Source organism: Ranitomeya imitator, chromosome 3 (genome assembly GCF_032444005.1).
Source record: "Ranitomeya imitator isolate aRanImi1 chromosome 3, aRanImi1.pri, whole genome shotgun sequence".
NCBI classification, from domain to species: domain Eukaryota; kingdom Metazoa; phylum Chordata; class Amphibia; order Anura; family Dendrobatidae; genus Ranitomeya; species Ranitomeya imitator.
The window spans coordinates 321519331-321539956 of NC_091284.1; the positions used below are offsets into that span (position 1 = coordinate 321519331).

Sequence of the window (20626 nt, forward strand, 5' to 3'; positions counted from 1 at the left end):
TCGTCCAGACCAAGACGCCAAGCAATTGCAGTATACGAAAACGTGGAAACTCCAGCTCCAATAAAATGGCAAAATTCTTTATTAGTCCAACTTCATTAAAACGGACATCCTTACAGAGTTAACAGGGCGCAGGTGGTTACATGAATATAGGCAACGCGTTTCGATCACACAGGATCTTATTCATGCCCATATAAAACCCACATTCAGTCTTGCTTATATAGAAAAAATGGACCTATCACACACTATCAGAATCACATGATAAATAGAAAGGTCCTACAGATCGCAACTACATGCATTTTATGCATGTCTCAAGGCTTTTTCCACAGCTCCTTTGTATTTGAACCCTGAACTTTTTATAAAGACCATGTTCCCTGCACTGCGTGTGGTCTTAGATGTGCTCCCCATCCCGTACCATTCGCATCGGTTGTTATCATATCTTACACAGGTCATAGCCACTGGACTCCCGGTGCCAAATGCTCTCTTACAGTCCACCAGGTTAGGAAATCTCTTACGATCAAGGAAAGATGTACTTTTCCTTCCAAATGTCCTTTCAATGATCTCTGCGCTGACAGGACCTCCCACTGTAGCTGCCTTAGGTGAAACTGTGCCCATCTTACTGCCGGTATACAAGATGTTGGAGAGCCTAGCAGTGACATCGCCCTGCTCAGTGTCATTAAGGGCTGGTGTATTGCTGATCTTTCTGCTAATGAACTGCCAGAGGGTTTTTTCAAAGGGCACACTAATTATTCCTCGGCCCCTGGTGATTTAAGCAGAGAAAAATTACCCTCATTAACACCAGGGTGACATTCTAGTAGATTACTCACCACCGCTGTCAATCAAGGGTACTGGATTCAGAGGCTGATCAGGGGTACAAATCACGTTCTTCCTGGATATTTAAGAGCCCTGTGACTTCTGTTTGGGATGACCGCCACTCCTGCCACTCGAGCAGCTGCTTCTCCCAGTGCCTATCTCTTACGACCAGGCTTAGAACTTGGTAAGAGCTCCTGCTCCACATACTCTTCCATATTGAGTACTAGACATGAGCGCCTCTTCTGTGGTTATCCCCTCTTTTAAGAGGGATCCACTGCGCTCTCCGCCTCCTCCGGTGCCCCTCCCTCCTCCACCACTCTGCCGGGACGCTTGAAAAAACTCTGCGCTACCGGTTGGCGTTTTCAGCATGGGTGCCGCCATCTTGGATCCGGCACGTCATACCGACATCACGCGGGCACACCCATTACCAGCGTGCCTCGCACGCGACTCCAGCAGCGCTACCCGGAAGTGGAGCTCCTAACCTGGAGTGATGGATGGCCGGCAGAGGAGGGAGAGCGGCTCAGCAGCTACAGAAGAGTCGTTGGACCTCTGACTGGGCTGCCCCACGCCTGCACGTATGACAAGGCCCCAGGACCTGCGGACGGAACTTCCACCACCTGAAGGCCGGCATACAGGCCGTTCTTCCAGTGCCGGGATAGGCGTGGGTGAGTATAAAAGACAAAACCTTGAACTGCCTTCTTCAGCACAAGGGTCCCTGTCAGGACAGGAAACCCAACAGAAGCGACGGAGAGGTACCGCCCTTTTATTTTCAGTAGGGATCCTGTCCTGACTGGGTGGATCCCCTCTATCAGGTGTGCTGTCATGGGGGAAGGGAAAATAAAGATTAAACAACAACCACAAGACAGATTTCATCAATGCTGGTGTCATTTTAATCAGTATAACGGCACCGACCTGACACGGTGTAGGTTACTGTGCACAATCCTGCTGACAGGTTCCCTTTAAGGTCAGACTTGTGCACAGAAAACAGCGTCAGTTGTGTGCTGCTGAACTGTAAAGCAACTGGGCAGACAACTTGAAATACCGTATTTTCCGACGTATAAGACGACTTTTTAACCCCTACAAATTGTCCCAAAAGTCGGGGGTCGTCTTATACGCCAGGTACGGGTGCATGGAGCGATCCTGGATGGTTCCCAGGGTCTGAAGGAGAGGAGACTCTCCTTCAGGCCCTGAGATCCATATTCATGTAAAAAATAAAGAATAAAAATAAAAAATATGGATATACTCCATACTCACCTGACCGCGACGTCATCGAAGGTCCTTCAATCACTGCATTCTTAGGAACGGAGGCAGACGCTTGCAGTGCCGAGAGCCAGAGTTCGTCGGAAGGGTGAGTATATCCATATTTTTTATTTTTATTCTTTATTTTTTACATGAATATGGATCCCAGAGCCTGAAGGAGAGTCTCCTCTCCTCCAGACCCTGGGAACCACACGCCGTATAAGATGACTGGGCGTATAAGATGACCCCCGTCTTATACGGCGGACATATCCCAAATTCCATATTTTATATGGAAAAGTTGGGGGTCGTCTTATACGCCCAGTCGTCTTATACACCAGAAAATACGGTAAGTAAATCCAAAATATTCTGGAATCAAAATTTAGGAGGCTGATATCCAATGTGCCTGGAAATCTGTCGATTTCTACCTTCTTGAATTTTCTACTGATGTATATGGGTGTTCTTATCCTGCTACTAAATATAAATGACAAATTAAATGGTCTAACTGGTTACCTGGGTTTAGAGCCATTTGTCTATACCAAGTTTTGTGGAACATACACTTTTTGCATTTAAATAAAAGTATATGGCACAGGACTTACTATGTGCTCAATATACTCGTGTCCAGCCTGGATAACATCTAGTGCCCGCTTCTTCTGCTCGGCATCAAGCAACCGTTTATATGCCTTGTCTACAGCTGTCAAAAGCAAAAGGGAAAAGATGAAGAGCTGGATCAACCTGAATGAATGGGCTGTGGATAAATGGACTTAGTCATAACATAAAACAATATTACAGCGTAATGGCTGTCAAAGATCACATCAGTAAAGCACTGTATTTGAGGGCAAGGCCCATTGCAGTTTTCATACAGTTTTTATACTAACATGGTTTTGATATTGGGTATTCTGAGTGCACGTTTAGCCAGATCATTAGCACATGATCCTTGTTCATTAACTCTTCCCACAAATGGACATAACTATACATCCAGATTGCAGGCAATTTCCTGCTATCAGACGTACAATTATGGTTGTACCCATGCCATCTGCAGCAGAAACTGGCTGTTACATACAACCAGGCTGCTGCTGCGTGTGCCGAGGCCAGACATAGTGCCAATCTCATATGCTGCCAACAGTAGTGACTGCAACATGTAAGGAGTCTGATAAAGGGAGATCGCAACCATCGGCACCAAAGGGAGCAATGGCAACAAGGCCCCTGGTAGGATCTGATTTGCTGTCAAAAACTGACAGTGAAAATTATGCAATCAGAGGAACACAGGTCCATGTCCTCTTACCGGACTATTAAAGGAGTATTCCCCATCTCTAAAAACCTATTCCAATGTGTAGCAGATGTAAGAATATTAGCAAATGCCTCCAATAAAAAGTGTAGCATAGTTCTTCTGATTTGCTATATCCATATGTTCGCTATAGTAGCTTAGAGATTCATGGTTAGGGTCTTATACATAGTGACAGTTAGTCGTTAGTGGCTGAAACCATGGATCTCTAAGCTACTGCAATGCCCTGCACATGGGGTAAGCGACATAGCTAATCAGAAGAACTATACTATACTTGTAATTAGCGGTAATTGATAATATTTTTAGGATCTTCGAGATGGGACTCCCCTTTAAAACTGTGTAGGAAGACAAACAAACAAACAAAAAAAAAACAATATCCTCCCTGCATACAAATAAAAAAATAAAAAAATCACATTTGGTTTTGCTGCATTCATAACAAATCATTCTATGAAACCACATCAATTTTCAACCCATGCAGTGAATGCTGTAGAAAAAAAATAAGAAATATGAAAATCTATACCCTAATTAATATTTTGGATTTGGTCTCAAAAGTATTAACTAATTGATCAAAAAGTTATAAGCATTTCAAAATGCTACAAATAAAAAAAAATTCAGGTCATTATGCAAAAAAAAATGGCTGTAACAGTTCCATTAAATGAAAGATAGGGTTCCTACGATATAAAACACCAATATTGGGCCATCAACATATTCATAACGCAGAATAACATTAACATGACAATTATACAACACAGTGAACTCTCTCAAAAAAAAAAAAAAAATTAAAGAAAATTACTTTCTAAATCCAAGCTATTTTCTAATACACTTGCATTAAAAATTCCCTACCGTTCCGTAACTACAGCGATAGTCTATTTTTTAGAGTCACTTGCGGGGGCGCCGTTGATTACCACTGAGCTGAGAACAGAGTGCATGCAAGGATACAGTAGGAACTAGCCCAACTGCTGGAATGAGGGTCACTGATAAGGGAGCAGAAGTTGCGGCAGTAACTGCAGCCCCTGAACCCCCCATGATGCTTTGTTTGAGTATCCCAGCATGCACTGGGGTACTCAAAGAAATCATCACACAGGAAGGGGAATATGATAGACCAGCAGTTAGTTGCAGTTAGGGAATGGTAGGGAATTTTTCAATGCAAGTACCGTATATTAGAAAATATCTTCGTTTTAGAAAGTAATTTACTTTAACTTCGCACCACCCCTTTAAATCTGGTCTTGTTTTTAATCTAGAAGGTTAGATAGTGTAGTTAGGGAGTTCACACAAAAAAAAACTGTGATTGTATTAAACCACAGCACATGTCAAGTACATTATTAAATGGTGACTGCTGTTAAATTAGAAAAAAAAAATTGAATTGCTGTTTTTTGTTGTTGACTTTTAGCCTCCCAAAGGATTAATAAAGATCAATGATAGAATTGATAGAATTGTTGTTTTGTTCATGTTCCTTCCCATAAAGAGTTAATAAATGCTAGGAACCACAAAATGTTGCCACTGAGAAATGTAACTTATCCTGGAAAAAAAACAAGCCCTCATTTGACTGTTGCCAAAAACATTTAAAAGAGTTATAGCTCCTGGAGCCAGACTATAGAAAAGAGGAGGAAAAAAGGCCAAAAGCGGCTGACAGCCAAGGGGTTAACTTGGCCTATTACATCATGCAGTCAAAAAACACCCTGTGTACACCAGGCTTGTTTATGCAAAAACTGCGTGGTCAAATAGACTATATATGAATGAACAATAAATAGAAATATACTTGATGGGTAGAAAGAAAGTAATACAGCATTACCTTCAAAGGCTTTCTGGGCTCTTTCAGGATCATCTTGATTTTTGTCTGGATGAACAAGAATTGATAACTGAAAACAGAAAATAACAAACAAATCAATAGAATTCAATTTCACGCAGTAAACACCATTTAGGAAACTCTGCATAGTCTGCCATCCATAGCTGTCCCAGTGATTGGATTTCCACTGATCCTGAGAATGGGACTTTTTTGCCCGTCTAGTCCCCCTATACAACACCTCCATGCGTCCCGAGCTGACACATCACTGGTCTGCACTTTTACCTGCTGTTTTCCCAAGACTTTTTTTTGTCCATCTGTTTTTTCCTCCCATCCCCCCCCCCCCCCCCCCCCCCCACCCCTGCAGCACCTCTGTGCGTGCGTCCTACAGCTGCTGAGCCACTGATCAGCAACCATGCTCACTTGTTAAAGGGTTGATTGTGACTTAAAGGGAACCTGTCACCCCGAAAATCGCGGGTGAGGTAAGCCCACCGGCATCAGGGGCTTATCTACAGCATTCTGTAATGCTGTAGATAAGCCCCCGATGTTACCTGAAAAAGGAGAAAAAGACGTTATATTATACTCACCCAGGGGCGGTCCCGCTGCTGGTCAGGTCGGATGGGCGTCTCCGGTCCGCTCCGGCGCCTCCTATGTTCTTTCCATGACGTCCTCTTCTGATCTTCAGCCACGGCTCCGGCGCAGGCGTACTTTGCTCTGCCCTGTTGAGGGCAGACAAAGTACTGCAGTGCGCAGGCGCCGGGCCTCTGACCTTTCCGGCGCCTGCGCACTGCAGTACTATCCTCTGCCCTCAAGAGGGCAGAGCAAAGTACGCCTGCGCCGGAGCCGTGGCTGAAGATCAGAAGAGGACGTCATGGAAAGAACATAGGAGGCGCCGCAGCGGACCGGAGACGCCCATCCGACCTGACCAGCAGCGGGACCGCCCCTGGGTGAGTATAATATAACCTCTTTTTCTCCTTTTTCAGGTAACATCGGGGGCTTATCTACAGCATTACAGAATGCTGTAGATAAGCCCCTGATGCCGGTGGGCTTACCTCACCCGCGATTTTCGGGGTGACAGGTGCCCTTTAAAGGATCGCTACTTCCAACAGGTGGCGCTATAGAGTTCAAGTCCTCAGTTTCTCAGAAGAGGCAATTTGCATATTATATTTCCCAGAGGAGCATTGCACGGCGAATAAAGGTACCGTCACACTAGACAATATCGCTAGCGATCCGTGACGTTGCAGCGTCCTCGCTAGCGATATCGTCCAGTGTGACAGGCAGCAGCGATCAGGTCCCTGCTGTGATGTCGCTGGTCGGGGAAGAAAGGCCAGGACTTTATTTCGTCGCTGGACTCCCTGCAGACATCGCTGGATCGGCGTGTGTGACGCCGATTCAGCGATGTCTTCGCTGGTAACCAGGGTAAACATCGGGTTACTAAGCACAGGGCTGCGCTTAGTAACCCGATGTTTACCCTGGTTACCATCGTTAAAGTAAAAAAACAAACACTACATACTTACCTACCGCTGTCTGTCCCCGGCGCTCTGCTTCTCTGCTCTGACTGTGAGCGCCGGGCAGCCGGAAAGCACAGCGGTGACGTCACCGCTCTGCTTTCCGGCCGCTGTGCTCACAGCCAGAGCAGAGAAGCAGAGCGCCGAGGACAGACAGCGGTAGGTAAGTATGTAGTGTTTGTTTTTTTACATTAACCCCTTAGTGAGAGCCAATTTGGTACTTAATGACCAGGCCAATTTTTACAATTCTGACCACTGTCACTTTATGAGGTTATAACTCTGGAACACTTCAACGGATCCCGCTGATTCTGAGATTGTTTTTTCGTGACATATTGTACTTCATGTTAGTGGTAACATTTCTTCGATATTACTTGCGATTATTTATGAAAAAAACGGAAATATGGCGAAAATTTTTAAAATTTTGCAATTTTCAAACTTTGTATTTTTATGCCCTTAAATCAGAGAGATATGTCACGAAAAATAGTTAATAAATAACATTTCCCACATGTCTACTTTACATCAGCACAATTTTGGAAACAAAATTTTTTTTTGTTAGGGAGTTATAAGGGTTAAAAGTTGACCAGCAATTTCTCATTTTTACAACACCATTTTTTTTTAGGGACCACATCACATTTGAAGTCATTTTGAGGGGTCTATATGATAGAAAATAATGAAGTGTGACACCATAAAAACTACACCCCTCAAGGTTCTCAAAACCACATTCAAGAAGTTTATTAACCCTTTACGTGCTTCACAGGAACTGAAACAATGTGGAAGGAAAAAATGAACATATAACTTTTTTTTGCAAACATCTTAATTCAGAACCATTTTTTTTATTTTCACAAGTGTAAAAACAGAAATGTAACCATAAATTTTGTTATGCAATTTCTCCTGAATACGCCAATACCCCATATGTGGGGGTAAACCACTTTTTGGGCGCACCGCAGAACTTAGAAGTGAAGGAGCGTCGTTTGACTTTTTCAATGCAGAATTGGCTGGAATTGAGATCGGACGCCATGTCACATTTGGAGAGCCCCTGATGTTCCTAAACAGTGGAAACTCACCACAAGTGACACCATTTTGGAAACTAGACCCCTTAAGGAACTTATCTAGATGTGTGGTGAGCACTTTGAACCCCCAAGTGCTTCACAGAAGTTTATAACGTAGAGCCGTGAAAATAAAAAATCGCTTTTGTTTACACAAAAATGATCTTTTCGCCCACAAATTTTTATTTTCACAAGGGTAACAGGAGAAATTATACCACTAAAGTTGTTGTGCAATTTCTCCTGAGTACATCGATACCCAATATGTGGGGATAAACCACTGTTTGGGCGCAGCGCAGAGCTTGGAAGAGAAAGAGTGCCGTTTTACTTTTTCAATGTAGAATTGGCTGGAATTGAGATCGGACGCCATGTCGCGTTTGGAGAGCCCCTGATGTGCCTAAACAGTAGAAATCCCCCACAAGTGACCCCATTTTGGAAACTAGACCCCCCATGGAACTTATCTAGATGTGTGGTGAGAACCTTGAATGCCCAAGTGCTTCACAGAAGTTTATAATGCAGAGCCGTGAAAATAAAAAATATTTAAAAAAAAAAAAAAAAAAAAGATTTTTTAGCCCCCAAGTTTTTATTTTCACTAGGGTAACAAGAGAAATTGGACCCCAAAAGTTGTTGTCCAATTTGTCCTGAGTATGCTGGTACCCCATATGTGGGGGTAAACCACTGTTTGGGCGCACGGCAGAGCTCGGAAGGAAGGAGCGCCGTTTTGGAATGCAGACTTTGATAGAATGGTCTGCGGGTATTATGTTGCGTTTGCAGAGCCCCTGATGTACCTAACCAGTAGAAACCCTCCACAAGTGACCCCATTTTGGAAACTAGACCCCCCAAGGAACTTATCTAGATGTGTGGTGAGAACTTTGAATGCCCAAGTGCTTCACAGAAGTTTAGAATGCAGAGTCGTGAAAATAAAAAATATTTTTTTTTTCACAAAAAAGATATTGTAGCCCCCAAGTTTTTATTTTCACAAGGGTAACAAGAGAAATTGGACCCCAGAAGTTGTTGTCCAATTTATCCCGAGTACGCTGATGCCCCATATGTGGGGGTAACCCACTGTTTGGGCGCACGGCAGAGCTCAGAAGGGAGGGAGCACCATTTGACTTTTTGAGCGCAAAATTGGCTGTCGTGTTTGGAGACCCCCTGATGTACCTAAACAGTGGAAACCCCCCAATTCTAGCTCCAACCCTAACCCCAACACACCCCTAACCCTAATCCCAACCTGATCCATAATCCTAATCACTAACCCTAACCATAATCACAACCCTTACCCCAAAACAACCCTAATGTCAACCCTAACCATAACCCTAATCAAAACCCTAAATCCAATACACCCCTAATCCTAATCTCAACCATAACCTCAAACGTAACCCTAATCCCAATACACCCCTAATCCCAACCCTAACCTTAACCCTAATCCCAAACCTAACCCTAATCCCAATACACCCCCAATCACAACCCTAACCCTAATCCCAAACCTAACCCTAATCCCAAGCGTAACCCTAATGCCAACCCTAACCCTAATACCAACCCTAATCCAAACCCTAACCCTAATCCCAGCTCTAACCCTAACTTTAGCCCCAACCCTAGCCCTAACTTTAGCCCCAACCCTAACCCTAGCCCTAAGGCTACTTTCACACTTGCGTCGTTTGGCATTCCGTCGCAATCCGTTGTTTTGGACAAGAAACGGATCCTGCAAATGTGCCCGCAGGATGCGTTTTTTGCCCATAGACTTGTATTGCCGACGGATCGTGACGGATGGCCACACGTCGCGTCCGTCGTGCACTGGATCAGTTGTGTTTTGGCGGAGCGTCGGCACAAAAAAACGTTCAATGAAACGTTTTTTTTGTACGTCGCATCCGCCATTTCTGACCGCTCATGTGTGGCCGTAACTCCGCCCCCTCCTCCCCAGGACATAGATTGGGCAGCGGATGCGTTGAAAAACTACAGCTGCTGCCCACGTTGTGCACAATTTTCACAACGTGCGTCGGTATGTCGGGCCGACGCATTGCGACGGCCCCGTACCGACGTAAGTGTGAAAGAAGCCTAACCCTAAATTTAGCCCCAACCCTAACCCTAAATTTAGCCCCAACCCTAGCCCTAACCCTAGCCCTACCCCTACCCCTAACCCTACCCCTAACCCTACCCCTAATTTTAGCCCCAACTGCTGTTCTCCTGCCGGCCGGCAGATGGAGACAGATGGCGGGCGCACTGGGCATGTTCTTCTGCCGGCGGCCAGGAGGAGCAGCAAGAGGATCCAGGGACCTAGGTGAGTATGCTAGGGTCCCCGAATCCCCCTATTTCTCTGTCCTCTGATGTGCGATCACATCAGAGGACAGAGAATTACACTTTACTTTTTTTTTTTTTTTTTGCGGTCGCCGGTAAACAGTTAATTACCGGCGATCGCAAAACAGGGGTCGGTAATACCGACCCCGATCATGCTCTTTGGGGTCTCGGCTACCCCCGGCAGCCGAGACCCCAAAGATTCTCCCGGTGCCGGCCGGCGGGCGCACTGCGCATGCGCCCGCCATTTTGAAGATGGCGGCGCCCACAGGGAGACACGAGGAGCATCGGGGGAGCTAGGTGAGTATTGGGGGGCCACCTGGGACCCCTTTTCTCTGTCCACCGATGTGCGATCACATCGGAGGACAGAGAAATTAAAAAGAGATCGCTTTTTTTTTTTTTTTGCGATCGCCGGTAAACGGTTAATTACCGGCGATCGCAAATGCGGGGAGGGTTAAAAAACCCCCGAATCATGTTCTCTGGGGTCTCGGCTACCCTCGGCAGCCGAGACCCCGGAGAAAATCGGCCTCTGGGGGGCGCTATGGACTTTTTCCACAGCGCCGTTAATTAACGGCGCTGTGGTTTAAGTACCCTTAGCGGCCGCCGTTAAAAGGCGTATCGGCGGTCGCTAAGGGGTTAACGATGGTAACCAGGGTAAACATCGGGTTACTAAGCGCGGGTAATGCCGTGAATTGAAAGTGTAGATTGTTTACGGCAAACCGGAGAAATCTTTGATGAGGCGGAAAGATGGGAATATGTAGATAAGCATCCTGAATGTCTACTGAGGCCAAAAACTCTCCCTTTTCCAGAGAGGCGATGACTGACCGGAGAGACTCCGAAAGTGACGAACACGGACAAACCTGTTTAAGAGTTTGAGATCTATGATAGGCCTCACTGCTCAGTCCTTTTTGGGCACTACAAAAAGATTGGAATAAAAGCCCTGAAACCTTTCCTCCCTTGGAACAGGAGAAATGACACCACTGATACGAAGGGACTCTATGGAATTGAACAGGCTTAGACGGAGAGACTCGGACCTGGGAAGACGGGATGGGAAGAACCGGGGAGGAGGCAGCTGAACCAGCTCTATTTTCTACCCTGATGATACGAGCTCTCCAACCCACCGGTCGTGGATTACCTGAAGCTAGACCTGGCGAAATAAAAGACTTCCGCCTACTTTGTTGGAGACACCCAGAGGAGGCCTCCAGCCACTTAGCCGAACATCTTTGAGTCCTAGATCCTCTGGATCTAGTAGACTGGGGACGCATTCTTCCCCCCTGGCTGGCCGTATAAGAGATCCGACCGTCTCGGTCCTGATTGGGTCGACCCTGCGCAGGAGAGCCTGATGCTGGGGCCCATCTAACATTGCGAAAGGTTCTAAAACGGGCCTGAAATTGGCGACGAAAAGGCTGTCTAGCCCTCTGCTGAGGAAGAAACTTACTTTTCCCTCCTGTGGAGTCAGAAATGAGCTGATCCAGCTTCTCTCCGAACAAACGACCACCCTGATACGGTAGGGATGTAAGTGATTTTTTAGAGGTAGAATCAGCCCGCCAGGACCTTAACCAAAGGGCCCTTCTGATGGCAATAGCATTAGACGCAGCCGAAGAAGCACAATCTGCTGCATCTAGGGACACGTTAATCAGATAGCTACCAGCCAGTGCTACCTGAGATGACATTTCCGCCAATTCTGCTGACAAATTACCTTCTTGAAGAGCCTTTGATAACGACTCCGACCAAGATATCATAGCCCTGGCAACCCAAGTTGCCGCAAAGGAAGGAAAAAAGAGCCGAACTTGAGGCCTCAAAGACGGAACGAGCCAAGCTCTCTATAAGACGATCCGTAGGATCCTTAATCGATGAGCCATTAGGCAGAGATAGCAACGTGCTAGAGGCTAAACGGGACACTGGAGGATCTACAGAAGGATTTTCTGCCCATTTACTACAAAGTTCTGAAGCAAAGGGATACCTAGCCTTCAGAGCTCTTTGCCCTGAAAAGCGCTTGTCCGGGTGCTCCCGGTTGCGTCGAATCAGGTCCTCAAACTCAGGGTGAGAGGAAAAAACCCTATGGGCCCGTTTAGCCCGCTTAAAAGAGACCTTATGATCAGAGGATGAGGCGAGCTCGTCCTCTATCCCCAAAGCCTAATTGAGGCTGTCAATCAGTTTATCTACAGACTCCTGAAACCCAGGATTCTCAAAATTAAGGGACCCTTCTGACTCGTAGTCAGTCTCAACTTCCCCGCTTTCCGCAGGGGAAGGAGAATGAGATACGGAACTCCAGGATGCGGAAGCACCTGAAAGCCTGGGCGACGCTGTGCGAATCCGCTTTCCATGCGTCTGTCTAGAGTGAGCGCGGCCCCTGCAGGCCGAAGGCTCCTGAGACCCTGAGGCCCTCTCCGAGACAGGTGGACTACCGGCCCTGACTGCCGGGGTCTACAGAGATTTGATCGCTTCAGTAAGGGATGCCATGGATTGCGACAAGGACGCGACCCATTCCGGCGGAGCTGCCCCAGCATCTGCTTGAGGGACCGGAGCCGGAGAGACTACTGGAGAACTGGCAGGGGGGGGGCTCCTGGGCGCGTTCAGAATCACAGGCCTCGCAGAGGCGATTACTTTGGGCGTGCGGAAAAGGGGCACGACAAGTTACACAACCGGTAAAAAGAACCGTGTGAGTCTTAACCCTTCTAGACATAGTGATCCGTAAAGCTCTACCCAGGGCCAGAGACTGGGACAAAAAGAATGCTTCAGCCAGATGGAGGGAGAAGCACTTACCCCAGTCCTGTGTCCCCACGAGTGATGGATCCTGAATGCACGAAGCGGAGCCCAAATGCGCTGTCTTATATGCACAGCAGGCCTTAGGGGGGAGGGACCGCCAATCAACGCTGCGGCCTGGAGCAGGCCTGAAGCCGGGGCCTCAATTTTTCCCCTTCAGAGAGAGGAGAAGCCGGACCGGAAGTGACGTGCCGGAGGGGGCGGGGCCTCACAGCGCGCTGAACGGAAGTCCCAGGCTCCAGGCAAGACGCTACCCCACGCCCGAAGGAGGCTAAGCAAGGCCTGAAGCATCTGGGGGATAGCGGCACCACCGCATTATACCGCCGTAGCGCCGCTTTTAACGCTGCAGCGCCGCAGTCCCAACGCCGCAGAGCCGGAACACGCTGCAGTGCCGCAGTCCTAACGCCGCAGCGCCGGATCACGCTGCAGCGCCGACTCACAACACCCGAGAAGGAGCCACCGCTCTCCCGGAGGACGCAGCAGTAGGTAATGCCAGGAGCCCCCCCTTTGTCACACCGCACTCCAGAGAGGGGGAAGACAAATGACGGTGCAGGAACCCTATCTCCATTATCCCAGGATAAGGAGAGGGACCGTCCACCACCCCAGCTAACACCGCCGAGCAGGGGTGTAGGAATCAGGGGGGAACACACGGACATCTACAGGCACCTGTACAGCCTGGAGTCTAGCTACCTCAGGGTGGTCAGGGCCAAGTCCGGTGAAGGATCCCACGTAGCGGAAAAGGATACGTGGAAAAAATTCGCACATACTTGCCCGTTGATGGTTTGGGGAGATCGGACCCTCAAAAAGGTCCGTCGCCCCCTCAATCCAAAGATGTTGAAAATTGGGTCCAAAGAATCCAGGACCCAGAGATGTGCCTCCTTGAGATACTAAGCATAAACTGGAGTCTCTGGTAGCCAGTGTCAGGGTGTATACGATGGAGGAGGAGCTAACTTTTTTTTCAAGTTTACTTAGTGTCAGCCACCTGGCGGCAGAAGCATACACCCACAGTCCTGTGACCCCCAATGAGGCGAAGGAGAAAATTTATTTAGATTTGTTGATAGGACTAGATTAGGAACAGCAAAAATATATTGTAGTAATTGGCCACTGCTTCAGTATTTTTTACTGAATATAGTCAGGATTAGTTAATGTACCTCAAGGTACACCCACAGGTTTAGAGTTTATGAAGAAAAGGACACAGAGATTGAATCCCTTGAATGCCCCCCTGTCCTGGCAGTGGTAAAATTGTGTGGGATTTGGTGCACCCACTGCTGGATCAAGGTTATCACCTCTACGTAGATAACTTTTATGCCAGCGTCCCACTCTTCAATTCCCTCTCTCTTTGAGCCACATCAGCATGTGGTGCTGTCCGCAACAAATCAGAGAGACCTCCCTATGACGTTAATTGGGCAGCTGCTCAGAAAGGGTGAGAGCAGAGCCCAATGTAGCGACGAGGGATGTCCTTTTCATGACCACCATATATGATGATAGCAGCACCCCCACCGCTGTATGAGGTACCACTACACATGTAATCAAACCAGACTGTGTACTGGGCTACAACAAGAACATGGAGAGAATTGCTCCCTGATTAAAAGTCCTCTAGTCGTACAATGCCATGAGAAAAACCAAGGTGTGGAACAAGAAGCTGGCAGTGAACATCGTACAGATGGCAATGTACAATGCTTTCGTGCTGTTACGATGTGCTGGCCATGTTGTAATACATGCAACAAGCCACAGACTTATTACCGTATATACTCGAGTATAAGCCGAGATTTTCAGCCCAAATTTTTGGGCTGAAAGTGCCCCTCTCGGCTTATACTCGAGTCAAGGTGGGCGGCAGGGTCGGCGGGTGAGGGGGGAGAGGGCGCTGAGGCATACTTACCTAGTCCCAGCGATCCTGACGCTCCCCCTGCCGTCCCACAGTCTTCTGTTCTGCAGCTTCTTCCCCTCTTCAGCGGTCACGTGGGACCGCTCATTAGAAAAATGAATAGGCGGCTCCACCTCCCATAGGGGTGGAGCCGCGTATTCATTTCTCTAATCAGCGGTGCCGGTGACCGCTGATAGAGAAAGCTGCGGCACCGAAGACCAGCTGTGACAGGCGGGGGCAGCGTCAGGAGCGGCGGGACTAGGTAAGTATTTTATATTCACCTGTCCGCGTTCCAGCCGCCGCTCCATCTTCCCGGCGCCTCCATCTTCCCGGCGTCTGCGCTCTGACTGTTCAGGTCAGAGGGCGTAATGACGCATATAGTGTGCGCGGCGCCCTCTGCCTGATCAGTCAGAGCGGAGAGAGACGCCGGGAAGATGGAGGCGCCGGGAGCTGCAAGCAAGAGAGGTGAGTATGTGGTTTTTTGTTTTTTTTTTAATTGCAGCAGCAGCGGCGGCGGCACAGATTTATGTGGAGCATCTATGGGACAAAATGAACGGTGCAGAGCATATATGGGGCACAATGAACGGTGCAGAGCATATATGGGGCACAATGAACGGTGCAGAGCATATATGGGCACAATGAACGGTGCAGAGCATATATGGGGCACAATGAACGGTGCAGAGCATATATGGGGCACAATGAACGGTGCAGAGCATATATGGGGCACAATGAACGGTGCAGAGCATATATGGGGCACAATGAACGGTGCAGAGCATATATGGGGCACAATGAACGGTGCAGAGCATATATGGGGCACAATGAACGGTGCAGAGCATATATGGGGCACAATGAACGGTGCAGAGCATATATGGGGCACAATGAACGGTGCAGAGCATATATGGGGCACAATGAACGGTGCAGAGCATATATGGGGCACAATGAACGGTGCAGAGCATATATGGGGCACAATGAACGGTGCAAAGCATATATGGGGCACAATGAACGGTGCAGAGCATATATGGGGCACAATGAACGGTGCAGAGCATATATGGGGCACAATGAACGGTGCAGAGCATATATGGGGCACAATGAACGGTGCAGAGCATATATGGGGCACAATGAACGGTGCAGAGCATATATGGGGCACAATGAACGGTGCAGAGCATATATGGGGCACAATGAACGGTGCAGAGCATATATGGGGCACAGCTATGGGACAATAATGAACGGTGCCGAGCATATATGGGGCACAGCTATGGGACAATAATGAATGGTGCCGAGCAGAGCACTGTATGGGGCAGAGCTATGGGACAAAATGAACGGTGCAGAGCACTGTATGGGGCACAGCTATGGGGAAATATGAACGGTGCAGTGCACTATATGGCACAGCTATGGGGAAATAATGATCTATTTTTATTTTTGAAATTCACCGGTAAATGCTGCATTTCCACCCTAGGCTTATACTCGAGTCAATAAGTTTTCCCAGTTTTTTGTGGCAAAATTAGGGGGGGTCGGCTTATACTCGGGTCGGCTTATACTCGAGTATATACGGTAGATGTTGGAGGAGCTACACTGCAGTGTCAACAGATGGCGCTGTTGTATCTGATGATGTTTAATAATATGTAGTGCATCTGTTTCTCTAGTTTAAACGGTCACTCCCTGATATAGCAGCCATCTTAAGATAAGTATTGTTTTATCCGCTCTGTTGAGGATTTGTACACTTCACATATGTCACAAGTAAACTCTGGTTTTGACCCACAAAATGTCAAATTGCTGTTACTTCTGTTGAAGAAGAACAAATCTGAGACAAGCCAGACCGGTACGTAACTCCAGTTCCAGGATGTAGTGATAGAGGTCCTAATCTTAGGAAGTCAAGAAGGAGCAGGTCCCGCTACTTCTGGAACTGAAAGTTTTCGTATTGTACCAGGCCAACATTACCCTGGTGCGATCCCTCAAACTACAAAGAATGGAAGGTCGCAAAAGAGTTGCAGAGTGTGTTATAGAAGAGAGATACGCAAGGACGCCACTTATCCATGCGACACCTGCCCCAACAAATATGGCCTTTGTATAAAAGAATGCTTCAAACTGCATCACACTTCCAAGGACTACTAAATTCATTTCTGACCTAAACAACTGCATTATGCCAACCTGACGCACACCACAGAACTGATGCATACCACACTACTCACGTATGCCAACCTGACGCACTCTGTACTACTCACATATTCTACTACATTAAAATGCTACATTATAAAATTCACATACCAGGAAACATTAGATCAATTTCAATATCGGGTACGTTGTGGGAGGTTTCCACTGTTTAGGCACATCAGGGGATGTCCAAATGCAACAGGACGCCGGCAGACCATTCCATCAAAGTCTGCATTCCAAAACATTACTCCTTCACTTCAGAGCCTTGCCGTGCGTCCAAACAGTAGTTTTCCCCCACATTTGAACTACCGCATAAAAAAAGAAATTGAACAACAATTTTTGAGGTCCATTTTCCCCTGCTGCCCTTGTGAAAAAAAATTGGGGCTATAAACATTTTTTGTGGAAAAAATATGATTTGTTATTTTCACGGTTCAACACGTTAGATTTCTGTGAAGCACCTAGGGGTTCAAGGTGCTCACCACACATCAAAATAAGTGCCTTGAGAGGGTCTAGTTTTTAAAATAGGGTCACTTTTTTTGGGGGGGGGGGGGGTTAGGGGTTCCACTGTTTAGGCACATCAGGGCTCTCCAAGCGCAACATGGCATCCGCTCTCGATTAAAGCTTTTTTGTGTTCAAACAGTGAAACAGTGCTACTTACCTTCCAAGCCCTGCTGTGTATCCAAACCATAGTTTTTTTCCACATATGTAGTATCGGCGTGCAAAGGAGAAATTGCACAACAAATTTGTGAAAATAAAAAATTGGGGTCTAAAGTAAATTTTTTGTGAAAAAAAAGTTGTGTTCATTGTTTCCTTCCACATTGCTTCAGTTCCTGTGAAGCACCTGAAGGGTTAATAAACTTATTGAATGTGGTTTTGAGCACCTTGAGGGGTGCAGTTTTAAGAATGATGTCACTTTTGGGTATTTTTTGTCATATAGACCACTCAAAGTCACTTCAAATGTGATGTGGTCCCTAAAAAACAAAAAAACAATGTTTTGCAAATTTTGTTGGAAAAATGAGAAATTGATGGTCAACTTTTAACCCTTCTAACTTCCTAACAAAAAAAAAAAAAAAAGGTTTAAAAAAATTGTGCTGATGTAAAGTAGACATGTGGGAAATGTTATTACCGTATTTTTATTACCTGATATTAAGGCCATTTTCCCGGAGTCCACCGCACAGGAAACCATGGAACTGCGGGGGCTCTGGCCTTTCATAAAATGTCTGCAGAGCCCGCAGCAGCACCGCCCGGCACCCTGCAGCACCAGACACAAGCAGCAGCATCAGGCACAAAAAGGAAAAAAAAAAAAAGGGTATGAACCACACCTCTAAAATTCATAAGTTGATCTAAAGCCGCTAGGCAAAAATTTATATAACTGAATATGAGGTTTTCAGTTTAACATTCTGATCAGACTGTATGAAGCCCACTACCACGTCACGGCAAACCTCGTAGTGGATCCTACCGCCCTAACGGAGCGGAGCCGTGCGGCGACCACCGCCACGGTGGCAATGCACCAGCAGGGCGGACAGCCTGTTGCCCCACAGCCCCTACGAGGTTTGCTGTGACGTGGCAGTGGGCTTCATACAGTCTGATCAGAATGTTAAACTGAAAACCTCATATTCAGTTATATTAATTTTTGCTTAGCGGCTTTAGATCAATGTATGATTTTGGGATGTGCGGTTCAAGCTTTTTTTTTTTTTTTTTTTGCAAAGCATGTTCAAGTCTTTTTCTTGGACCAGCACTCCTCCCATTTGACACAGGTGATTTTAATTAGCAGGAGACTGCAAAGTAAGGGGTCTAGCTCATTTTGTCTCTCACTGATGAGCTGGAGGAAGGTGAGTTTCAGTGCTCCTTTCATTTTGGTGTTGGTGCTGTGGCGGCCATTGTTGCTGTGGCTTTGTGCTGGTGGGGCGGTGCGGTCTGGAGTCATGGGAACTCAGTCTTGCAGCATGGGTGCTGTGGGGCAACAGGCTGTCTGCCCTGCTGGTGCATTGCCGCTGTGGCGGTGGGCGCCGCACGGCTCAGCTCTGTTAGGGCGGTAGGACCCACTACAAGGTTTGCCGTGGCGTGGCAGTGGGCTTCATACAGTCTGATCAGAATGTTAACTTGAAAACCTCATGTTCAGTTATATAAATTTTTGCCTAGCGGCTTTAGATCAACGTATGAATTTGGGATGTGCAGTTCATGCTCCTTTTCTTTTTTTTCTTTTTTGCAAAGCAGCATCAGGCACCCCCTCATCCCAGCCTGCAGCAATGCTACCAGTAAGGGAGAACAGAGGAGCCTCTTAAAGAAGAAGTTACAGGTCTGTGAGAGCCAGAAACCTTGCATGCTTTTAGGTGACCAAATACTTATTTTCCACAATAATCTGCAAAATAAATCATGCCAATTCAGACAAGGTGATTTTCTGGATTTGTTTTCTAATTTTGACTCTCATAGTTGTGGTCTACCTATGATGTGAATTACAGGCCTCTCTCATCTTTTTAAGTGGGAGAACTTGCACAATTGGTGGCTGACTAAATACTTTTTTCCACACTGTATTTCTCTGAAAGCGCAGAGACAATGAGCTATATCACCAGCTCTAAATGAGAAGCAACGACCCAGCAAGAGACTGCACATTGAAAGGAAGAGAGTGCAGCAAGCCCAGCGCCCAAAACAGGCATCCCTGGCCTTAAACAGGACATCAGTGGCTACTGTTTCGGGGATCTGAAGAGGACAGAAATGCAGCACGCTATGGTACCATGAAGATACTGGATGCCCCGAGAGAACAACAATAAGGATTAGTTTGTTTTGTTTGATGGCCCTGTTTCAATTTGCATAAAAAATTTAAGTTATTTACAAACTTAGGCCGGTTTCACAAATCCGTTTATTTCCAGTACCGGAAAAACAGGTACCGGAGATAACCGTGTCAGTGTGTGAAATACGTGTGGCAACCGTGTGCTGCACCAGTACCCCACAGATGGCCATCGGGGAAGAAGTGCTACAGTAAGCGTTCCCCGGCGGTGGGTGCTGAAGACGGCTCTCATCATTCTCCCCTGCTCTGCCGGGGTTTGGCACGAGCAGAAGAGAATGATGATAGTTATATTAAAGTCAGGTGGGGACTTTTGGGACTATTACTCCCATCATCCGACACCTGTGGCCACTAATAACAGCGATAGCAGGAGTGGATGATCGGGGTATTCCTCACCTGCCACCTGCGATATAATAAAATGAATGAAAAACCTGGCGTGGGTTCCCCCCTATTTTCTTTAACTAACCAGGCAAATCTCACAGCTGGGGACTGCAACCCTCAGCTGTCAGCTTCAGCAAGGTTTGTTATCAAGAATAGAGGTGTCACCACACCTTATTTTTAATTATTTAAATAATAATTTTAAAAAAAGGCGTGGGGTCCCCCCCATTTTTGGCAACCAGCCTTTCTAAAGCTCACAGCTGGGGGCTGGTATTCTCAGGCTAGTAACGGGCCATTAATATAGGACCCCCCCAGCATAAAAACAGCAGCCTGCAGCTGCCCAGAAAAGGCGCATCTATTTGATGCGCCAATTCTGGCGCTCAGCCCGGTTCTTCCCACTTGCCCTGTAGCAGTGGCAAGTGGGGTTCATATTTGTGGGATTGAAGTCCCCCCATCTCACGGTGAACTGCTGTGAAGACACTGACCTTGAACTGCGGTTACCTCATCACTGACTTTTTCCCATGGTCCTGAGATCACCGCAGTTCAGGCTGGCTGGGAACACAGCCTCAGTGACGTCACTGAGGCTGCCCTCGCAGCAGCTCATTCACCAGTGGTTCTCAGCCTGGATGGTCGCATCTTGCCACCGTCCAGGTTGAAAACTATTCATAGCCCCCAGACATGGATTACGGTGTGGGACAGGACAACGTACAGGTATGGTATATTGT

The 20626-nt window shown here is 47.1% G+C and overlaps 1 protein-coding gene across 1 annotated transcript in view; it reads right to left on the bottom strand.

Moving 5' to 3' along the window:
• Positions 1–20626, bottom strand: part of DNAJC8 (DnaJ heat shock protein family (Hsp40) member C8) — a 143371-nt gene that overhangs the window by 82464 nt on the left and 40281 nt on the right. Inside the window, exons 4-5 of the mRNA XM_069756649.1 lie at positions 5124–5190; positions 2646–2740 (exon numbers count right to left, since the gene is read on the bottom strand). Coding sequence (XP_069612750.1) covers positions 2646–2740; positions 5124–5190 — 162 coding nt within the window. The remainder of the gene's footprint in view (positions 1–2645; positions 2741–5123; positions 5191–20626) is intronic.